Source organism: Zerene cesonia, chromosome 10 (assembly GCF_012273895.1).
Source record: "Zerene cesonia ecotype Mississippi chromosome 10, Zerene_cesonia_1.1, whole genome shotgun sequence".
NCBI classification, from domain to species: Eukaryota; Metazoa; Arthropoda; class Insecta; order Lepidoptera; family Pieridae; genus Zerene; species Zerene cesonia.
In genome coordinates this window covers 8,619,587-8,630,656 of record NC_052111.1, presented here as the reverse complement: position 1 = coordinate 8,630,656, position 11,070 = coordinate 8,619,587, and the positions used below count along the sequence as shown (strand labels likewise).

At 33.1% G+C, this 11,070-nt stretch overlaps 2 protein-coding genes across 2 annotated transcripts in view; one reads left to right on the top strand and one right to left on the bottom strand.

The window, feature by feature from the left end:
• The window catches only part of LOC119829400 (proteasome subunit beta type-2-like), a 7,809-nt gene extending 5,410 nt beyond the window's left edge, over positions 1-2,399 (bottom strand). The window contains exon 1 of the mRNA XM_038351880.1: positions 2,288-2,399. Within this exon, the coding sequence (XP_038207808.1) occupies positions 2,288-2,399 (112 nt within the window). The remainder of the gene's footprint in view (positions 1-2,287) is intronic.
• Positions 1-11,070, top strand: part of LOC119829399 — a 38,566-nt gene that overhangs the window by 12,971 nt on the left and 14,525 nt on the right. Inside the window, exon 2 of the mRNA XM_038351879.1 lies at positions 5,020-5,201. Within this exon, the coding sequence (XP_038207807.1) occupies positions 5,098-5,201 (104 nt within the window). The 5' untranslated portion in view covers positions 5,020-5,097. The remainder of the gene's footprint in view (positions 1-5,019; positions 5,202-11,070) is intronic.

The following is an 11,070-nucleotide window of genomic DNA, read 5'->3' as shown; positions in this document are numbered from 1 at the left end:
AAAAGTAATAAATGTTATTTGCAGTTAACAATTTTCTTTTTTCTTTATTACAATATTTATGGCAAGACTAGGTATGCTAATTTATTCGTACAAAATCGTTGATGCGGTTTGTTTTTCTTTTAATTGATTTGTTTGGAAAATATGGCACAATAACATTAATTAATTTATTTAATCAATACAGTACTGCAGACACAGAAGTTAAAAAAATACGGAAAGAACATAGAATAAAAGAAAAACATGTAATAATGGTTCTTATTGCTAGGTGGTGATCTTTTCCAGACTATCCTATGCATTGTATATATCATGGATATGTTTAACATTTTTAATGTTTGGACAATATCGATTTAATAATTTTTGAAGTCACCTTGAGTGGCTGACCTAATATTATCTACATATATAATATTTATTTCTGTTCGTGTTTAAAAATGAAAAAAGTCAATTAAAAATACATGTCTTTTTAGAGCATGTTACATACCCTTCTAAGCAGTCTTTAAAAATTATATATAACTAACGTGTAAAATATTGTTTATTTATATTAACTAGATTGAATAATAAATCGCAATACGCAGATAATGTAACTAAAAAGTGAATTGCTAGTGAAATGTATCAACAGCTATAAATAATGAAAATCATTTACATAGCATGTGGGTGCAATTATATAAATTCTAGGTCGACCAATCGTGGTCGTGATGAAATTATCACGATCAAAATTGGACGTGGAGCGTAGAGTATCGAGGCATATTTACTTGTCATGTAGTATGCTAACAAGCTCTATACACGTACATCTTATGGCTATGATCTCGTATACATGCTTTTGCAAGGGCCTTGCTAGATTTTAGTTTAGGGGAGGTTAAAAAGGTAAATCGCCTAGAAGTTTATATAAAACCCTCGTATTACCCAGGAAAAAACTCCCGCAAGGAATGATGGTAGTCCTTGATTGAGAAGTGGGTCAGAATATGCTAAAAAAAAGTAGTTAATAGCGTAAAATTTACTTCTTTTTTTAGCAGGCGGTATAGGCTAAAAAACCTTCACACATAAAATTAAAGAATATACATTTTTTGGATCAACTGACTGGCTACCCCCCGTGCAAATCCCATATACATTTGTATATTTAGTCTAAAATATTACAACGAAGAACTATTTGGTTGTGTGTTTGTTTGTTTAAAACTACTGGATCTATTTGAAACATCCATGTCTAAATAAAATATATTATTATTCCTAAATGACTATATTTTATATTGTTGCTATTCCAGAACCGGACGGAGTCGGGGCTGACGTGCTAAGCTAATAATTATAGTTATGAATGCTATCGGAAATGTCTAGACACGTGTCCATAACTTACACTTACGTGTATTCCTTGTCCAATGTCCTTTTAAATTGCATATAAATATAATATTTTAGAGTAAATGTAATGAAACAAGGATAGGTATTTGATATTTCAATTTCGCAATTTGCAGTTAAAAATACAAGGAAAACCATTACAAATTTGAAATTACCCTAATCGTGGATAATAATAACTGTACAGTAAACCAGCTGCACCCTGTCTCGCTGCGCAGTTGCACATCATAATGACATCCATAAGAAATGTGGAAATAAATTAAAACAATACGAAAATTATTACAGCAGGCTATAATATTGTTTCGCAACGATATTTGAGCTCAACTGACGCAGAAGTTTTTAGATTCTTCGCCGTATATATATTAACACAACATTTTACAATGACTCGTTTCATAAGTTATACGATTGTTCCTCAATGTACCACGGTCATAAATATACGTTTGTTTATCATCACGTAGCACAATAAGTATTTTATTGTCTTCATTCTCTTAGTTTGGAAACTGTCAAATGCAATTTTCTGGTAAATTATTTATATCCCTACGAACGACTGAAGCACAAACTCAAATATTTTTTTTAATGTGAGTGTCGAGCACGCTTCCGTAAATTGGGCCAGTTCCCACCGGGGAAGTACCACACCTCCACAGAAAAACGACGAGAAATAGTAGCATGCTGTGCATACGGCGAGCAGGGGAGCCGGAGGTTCAATTCCTTTGCCTCATCCATCCCAGACCCCAGTCCATTCCTTCTTGCCCGACGTCAATCCTTTCCTCTTCCCTTACCCTTTAAGCGGCCAACGCATTCGCCCGTGAACATTCGAATATTTGACACAATTCGTTTGTGGCAATATGTTCTTGTGGAGTATCACTTGTAGCCAGCTTTCCTCAGCGTGATGTGATGGAGCTGATTCTAAAACCTAATTTATAGTAAACCAGCGTAAAGAGAACCTTACCATCCTTCATGACCAAGATACTTTGGGTGCAATTCTGATCCGCTGCTAGTATCACGAAATCCTTACACTGCATTCCCAGCAGACATTGCAATAAAAGATTCGATGCGGTCATATTGGTATGAATGTAATCATCAAAACTGTGTAAAAATATTATAAAATAATAAAATAACACAAGGAAGTATAAAATCGTTTGAATTATATTACAAAAGACAATGATGGTTGCTATTATGACAGCTTTGCTTTGACGTGTTAAAATTATAATAGTACACACTAGAGCTGTATGCTTGTTTTTCAAGCAATTGATTTATATATTTAATTCGCGTTTATTACTTTAACTTGTATGTTTGTATGCTTGCACGTTTATAGAACCGTCTCAAAAACTCGTTTGATTCACTTTAAATGGGCAGATTTAATTCCAGTTTTATATACTTCGATAAAATTTTTAGCATTAGAATGCTTTATAAAGTTATCAAGGATTGGTGACAAAACTATAAAATCGTCAGTGAAGCGTGTTCGTTACATTTTAAACTGTTTGTAATCTTAATAATATAAAATTCCAGTGTCATGATGGATGTTCCCAATGAACTCTTAACCAACTCGACCGATATTGATAAAATTAAGCATTTTATGTGTAATTTGGTCCAACTTAAGATATAGGATAGTTTTTAATATTTTTAATTATTCCTCAGCTACAGCAACGCGTAGCCGGGTATGTTAGTTATTTTATAATGAAAAATACTCAACATAGTACTTATCTCCAGAAAATCCATTTAAAGGCAAATAAAAACTCATAATATACTTATGTTCTACCAAACCGTGAACAGACCCAAACCATATTGCGAAATTTATAACGTTATATAATGAAACTTTTCAGAATTATATACACAAAGAGTTATGTGTGTAGGAATATGTACCATAAATTTTTAAAAGATAACATGTTTCTACAAACATATTTATTCTTTATCTACGTCTATAACGAACTTTGTGACGTATTTTAATCGAAGTCCTTGCATAGTAAAAACATTCAAAATCTTTGGCAAGCCCACTGCTCACTGGGCAGCATTCGATACAAGAACTCCGACAAGGCCTGGACAGTATATAAATCCATTCTCCATTTTTAGAAACGGTGCACCATGTGTACCTTAAAACTAATCTACACTACAGTTAAACGCTTCATTATTTTACGCAACGTAATGACGATGATAAGACGTGAAGAGAGTCAATATTTGTATCCCTTATCATATTCCACGTAAAACCTTTTATTACAGTTGTAGTACGTTGCGTAAAAACTACGATAATGAGTCCATGAAAAGGCAAGTCTGGTGTTAATCTAGGCTTGTATTACGTACCAAGGTAATCAAAAGTTAGACATCAATCTACTTTTGTTAATTCGTCTTTAAATTATCTATATATATAAAATTCTCGTGTCACAGTTTTCGTTGCCATACTCCTCCGAAACGGCTTGACCGATTCCTCTGAAATTTGGTAAGCATATTGGGTAGGTCTGAGAATCGGCCAATATCTATTTTTTATCCCGATATTCCTACGGGATACGGACTTACGCGGGTGAAACCGCGGGGCGCAGCTAGTTGTATTATACGTATCAATCATTTCGAACACAGCCACAATAAAAAGGCGCCAAAAATCGTGTTTTTGACGAACCTTAACAAATCTCATATATGTAAAATTTATGCTGTTTTAGGTAGTATATTTTTACAATCACTGATTCTTATGATATTTTTACCATATTATAATTTATTATCTGCATGAATGCGCTAATGCTTTAGTCTAGCACAGCCTAGCGCACAATCTACAATTACCGTACCTACGTCTTGCTCTACGAGATAAGATTGCAGCTTAATTTACGATCATATTCAAATGCATTATCGCCGGTTCCCATGTAGAATTGCACAGCTGATAAACCCCACTACACCTCGTGGGATGTTCCCACAGATCGCATTTGATCCGGCCATTTGTTGGATTACACATCACTTTACTATGACAACCTTATGTTCGTTTTACAGTCACGCTGACGACACGCTGACCGTCGAAACGTACCGACGTACGACCGTACCGCTGAAACGTACTACCCTGTATGCATCGCACACGTTGATACCTACGTGTTATATTAAACGCTTCATAGAGGTTTATATGGCAATCAGTGTGACACTTAAAACCCTTTAAGTATATCCTAGTAATATAATAAACGCGAAAGTTTGTAAGTATGGATGTATGTATATATGTATGTTTTTACTCTTTCACACAAAAACTACTGAAACTGAACTGAACTGTAGATATCTGGACATCAACTGGAATAACACATAAGAAGTTTTTATCCCGTTATATTATATTCGTTCGGGATAAGGACTTACGTGCGGATGTAAACTGTGGGGCGTAGCTAATAGCATATTAGTATAAGGAATAGCACTGGTGGGTAACGCTGAAAACTTTGAAGTCGCAAAGTATTGTAAGGAAAAATCGTAAGCTTAACTGGATGAAATAATGTAATATTACTGAGTAACAATGAATACTTATGTTGTTGGTTATAAGAACTGATAGGTATTCCGAATTGGCTTATATTATTATAATGATTATAAGGATGAACCAAATACTTTCGCTGATAAATTGCACATTATTTATGTCGTCGTTGTAGTTTACAATTGTCATTTACCTGTGCGTCACGTATTTTTATTACCTTACATTTTGCTCATATTTTCATTTCTTTATTACAGGTACTATAGCTTGCTAAGGATCAAATCAAATAATTGTTAACATAATGGACTAAACCTAAAGTGCGAAAGAGAAGTACAATGCCGGACACGCTGTCTCTATCTACGGGAGTCAGTCTCGGCCTTCTGGCTGGGATTGTGTCTGGAGTCTGCTATTTATTTGCAAATGGCATAAATAAAACTAAGTAAGTACATAAGAACATTGCGACAGATGACATAACATTATACTAGACATAACTAAAATTACTCTAGTCGATTGCTATATTGAATGAGAGATTATGGAATATTTCACTGCGGTTAATATTAGCCTGTATAACTTTCTAGCCTTCTACAGATACAAAATCATTCCATAAAATATCTTCGTTGCGATGTGAACGACAAACAAAGAAACTCGCTTTCTTGTTTATTAAATTAACTAACTACTTAAATATAATATTATGTTAAACGTTAAGTCATAAGGTCTGATTAATGAAGAAATAAAAGGTAATGCACGCAGCATTACCTTTTATTTCTTCTATCGCATATTATAAGACATTCATTTTTTTGTCTTCTGGGGACCGTTCCCAAAAGACTTGTGAAGACAGAAAATATAACCATAGAAGACTTAACTGCTGTAGTTAATTTAACACTGCTCTGACACCTCGTTATTTCATCGGCTGTTAAAATATTACGTAGAGCGCTGTATACAGCTACCTAATATTTTAACTTTTTCAGGTAACTTTTTCAAAGCTTTTTTTAAATAATCCTCCATATTTTCTTTGTAAAATTGTTACATTGGAATTTTGATAGGTTTGAAAAGAAAACCTGCTGGAGGTTTTTTAGAAAAGCGCCATCTATCGTTACACGTCTGAACTTGTAATGCATAATATGTTCCTTGGATGGCGCTATACTGTAATTTCAAGAGCCAATCACAATTTTTACATTTTATGAAATTCTCAAATCTAACCGTCGCCTTTGAATTATTTAAACCATAGATTTTTAGGAATACAGGATTAGGATAACAAATAATAAGTTTATTGTCGAAAAATACCTTGTATTCTGATAAAGAAAAAACTTACCGGAGAAAAAAATATCGTCTTCAGGGTTGCAATCAACACAAAATTGATTACCTACGTACAAATTTTCAAATAACAATATCAAAAATGTATTATTTAATTGATTTTCCAACACGTGAATTAGAACCGGCGTGCAATTACAAATATTTATTTATCTTCTAGACATAGTGCCAATTTTAGTGCTCGCTAGTATTTAAACATTTATTTATTCAATTCTACCTCATTATACATATAGCATTATGACTACTATTTTATTTGGAATAAAATTTTTGACCTTTAAATCACAATAAATACTAGAAACTTACGTTTGTAAATCATAATCGCGCATGTTTAGTACAGCTGATATTATATACCTATATCCCTTACCTACCATACTTTTACTACTACTTACTACATACCTTAATTATCTGTTCTACCAGATTTCACATGATGCGTAGCTCGTGTGTGAAGTCCTGAGTCCCCTAGTCCCCACTAGGGGACTCGGGACTATGAGGTAGATAATATGCAGCTGTTTCACTAATCGATTTTCTTTATGTACAAGTAGGTGATCAGCCTTCTGTCCTGCCAGAGCGAGACATTTTTTATTATCGATTCTACGTTTACGCGATTGTGTTTTATGTAACTGTACATATATGTAGTATACGAAGTTTGCGCTGTTTAAAAAAATACTTGACCCCAGTATTATGACAAAAATCCACGATAAATAAACCCATATTCAAGGTAAATTGGATAGCTATCTCTATAGAGTTTCATCACATCCGCATTGCCAAACGTTCGTTACAATAGAGCACGCATGAGGTGTTTTCGACCGTGACTATTTGTTTGCTTTTTTAACCTTTTTGATGGTATTTATCATAATCAAATAGAAGTCAGCTTAGTTTGGGGACTAAGCAGGTGTTTCAAAATAAATTAATTAATTTGAAACAAATCTGTACTAATATTATAAAGGTCTTCGCAACAAACTCTTCGTTTGTCTGCTTAAACGCGCTAATCTCAGGAAAATCCGGTCCGTTTTGAAAAATTCTTTAAATTTTAGATAGCCCATTTATTGAGGAAGGCTTAATGCTATATATGTACCACGGGCGAAGCCGGAGCGGACCGCTCGTAAATAAAGAATAATGGAAATGATGATTTTCAATATTTTTTTTATCTTATTGATATTGTGAATGCGCAAAGTTTTCTGTTAATGTTGATAAAACCCTCTATTCATACATCTTTAAACCCTTAAAGATGTATGAATAATAATTACACTAACCGATCTCCGCCGAATCTCCAAAATTGTTACATATTTTTTGCTTAAATTAGAATTAGAATGCCTATTATCCGAAAACCGATACTACAAAAAAGGTTTTATAACTTTTACAACACCAATTTACTGCACACTTTCAAATATTTTGCGTTGCTAGATATTTTGGAATTTTAATAAAATAACAATAATGAATTAACATAACCATAAACCAGAAATATTATGTGTACCTAACAGCGCTGGAGCATGCCTAATTGGGCAGTTTTGGGAAATAAGTATCTTTAAAGTAGCAAGTGCTCTTGTAAAACCAGAATAATGATAGATTTATTTTCATAATAGGTAAATTGGAATAAAAATAATGAACAGTAGCCGCTTGCCGGATTTTAAACTGCTTCTGGCAAACTGCAAAAAAATTGCCTATACTTTTTTGATAAAATAATTTTCATAATGGGATCATCAATTCTTTGTATATTCTCTACAAATATACAAAGTTAGAAAGTTCCCCTCTTCATATCATTATAGATTAATTTATGTTATCGATTACAAAGGGGTCTCAACGAATTAGAAATGCAATACTCATATTTCCGGAGCGCGTTTGACATCCGCGCCATCGGTGCTGTCAGTTGTCAGTTACCGCCAAAACTTAGCAGCGCGCTATCGATACCGTTCGGAAATTGTTTTTTATTACGAAATAAAAAAAATAATTACAGTTCTTTACAGGCAATTTTAGTGAATGTGTGAACAGTGTAATTTTGTGTGTTCATTAAAAGCGATTGGATTGATTTTTCAACTTTTTTCAAGGTTTGTTAAAAATTCAAATTACATAGAGTTTAAAATAGAAATATTTGTATGAACTCAGTACTTAAGTTTTAAATAATGATAGATTATTTTTCATCCAACCAATTTATAAAACTGAACATCTATCCTCCTTTCCTTATTTTTAAATTAACAGGCTTCTATCGTGATGAGTTAAGTTTCTTCTATGAACAAATAGCTGGAAACATATACGGATTGAACAAAAAAATATTGCTTTTTTCTACATTTTTAAACTGAACGTTTTTAGAATGAGTATCTGCCATGGTAATTCTGTTGTTTGAACAAATAGAAATTAGCTGTATACATTTAAGCGTAAAACCGCGTTAAATCGAAGGTCATGGATTTCAAAATGATTATCTATAAATTTGTCACTGTACCTGATTGTCGTAGGGTTAGCTATAAATATATTTTTTAAATAATTTCTTCATATTTTATTATATTATTAATTTTCTTTTAATGCTATTGTTGCTACACTATGAACTGTGATTACTTTGCGATTCGAAAAAAAAACGAATTAAATTCCGATAGATTTATTTTTTGTTTTTGATAGCTATATAGTATATTTTTATAGGACGCAGAGCTACGTGGATTGTGAGTCTGTTATAGGTAATCTAAGAAACCTCTGAACCGAGTCCAAAATGTTTTCACTGCTTATTAACATTGTTTTAATGAAGTAAGTTAAACGCAAGTGAAACTGTAAACAGTAATTTATGATCTTATCTTATACATATATTATCGAATAATATTTCAAACGCGAAAATATGTTTCTAAATGCAGATAGGATCTACGTATGTAAGGCTTTTAAATCTTCTCAAATCATCGAAAGGCTTCTTAAAAAAGTAGGTTTTGTTATATCGACACAAAAAGGTTGTCTGGAAGGGATTGCTCTTGAGCAATAAGGCCATCTTTTAGTACATATATGCCAGCGTGTTACTTTATATATTGGTAATTTATTATCTCTTTTTCATTCAGTTGTAAATATGTACTATAAAGAATAAATGATCGATATTAGTTGTTATAAGATAGGCGTAAATGACTAAAATTGTAATGGTGAATCTATATTAGATTTTTTCTATCCATAGCAACTGGACTGTTTTCTTTTCATTTTAGAAAATTAATATTTTTAGGCGGCCGAAGTGGTAAGAATATGAACAATAAAACTTAATGTTAATGTATTAGGCCTTTCACTAAGCTCTGTATAAATTAACTATTACACATACAAGGCGATTGGCAAATTTTTTTATAGCCTTGTTTTAATTACTCATTTATTATAATTATTTTCTTCTACATCTATTCTACAAAGTATCTTTACTATTTACTTTACACCAACGATAAAAATATTAACTCTTTTTCTCGACAAAAAGTCATCAACGGAGGTACTCCTCCAGATCCAAAAATGGGTTCAAATCTGTACAATTTCTTATCTATCGAAGCTCAATCTCATAAAAATTTTACCACAAACCCCCACTAAACTCATAGATAAGAAAAGAAATGTAAATGTATCCCTGTCTGACTCATCGCCTCATCAAACCACTCAACGGATTTTCCTCTTATATGCATCTGGTACAAACGCGGACTAGACACACAAAAATATGATACGATACGATACCACAACCACTCCAAGTTTTTCTTTCTATACACACATGATAGTACCGCTTGGTATTGTCATTTTGGTTCGTCGTCGCGCATCGCTGGCCTTGTCCCAACCGAGCTGTTAGCGGTCTTTTACTGTCCACTTTTTATTCACAAACAGTTATCTGTAGACATGATTATACAAGCTGTATGGATTGATCGATAAAATACTAAATCAAGTGTCGAGTCAACGGTGAATAAATTTGAAGAATTTGCTTCTCTTGTATGTTTCTTATCTCTCTTCTTCTTTTATGTATTCATTTTTATAATGTACTAGCTGCGCCCCGCGGTTTCACCCGCATAGGTCCGTATCCCGTAGGAATATCGGGATAAAAAGTTGCCTATATGTTATTCCAGTTGTCCAGCTGTCTACGTACCGATTTCATTGCAATCGGTTCAGTAGTTTTTGCGTGAAAGAGCAACAAACCCATACACATCCTAACAAACCTTCGCATTTATAATATTAGTAGGATTAGCAGGATAGGTAGTAAGTTATATTATTCCCGAGATTTAAATACACTAAGCGGCACATTTCTTTCATATAATGATCTCTCCGGAATGAAACATCGTACCAGCTGTTTCGCGTTAATTGACTAAAAGTAAGAGCTAGATGGGTAGGTGCTCATTAGTTCCGTCACTAGTGTTTACGCTAAATAATGAGAACGACCTTGGAGTCACTTTCTATTATTACAAAAAAATAGCAAAATAGATGTCTTTACATTGCAATATGCGCATTGAGAAAAAGCATGCATCATATGATGATAGCAATGCTTTCTGTGACGTTATTGAACATAGGAGCAGGATATAAGGCTTTTAAAATACTATAGATTATGGATGGATCTGTGGATGTTTGTTACTTCTTCATGCGAAACCAGTTTATCGTATCCATATGAAGTCTGGATTAGCACAAAGGCTACTTTTAAACCGGATACCACGAATGATAACGATAATGAATAACGCGGGTTAGAGCTACTCTTAAATAAATGGAAGTTCGATGGTAGTTGTTTCGCGTATTTTGTAAATCATGTGACGATTCTTGATACAGACAGATATAATAATTTTGTAGCATTATGCAAAGCATAAATGGTATAGGTTTTAGACAAAATAAATACCGATTTCAATAAAAGCAATCAAAGTGAATATAATATCAATTTACATAACAATATATCACGATGTTAATAACAAAGTGACATATAGTTTTGCAAGTTTTTACTACATAGACTAAAAGATCCCTACTAATATTATAAATGCGAAAGTAACTCTGTCTGTCTGTCTGTCTGTTACGCTTTCACGCCTAAACCAGTG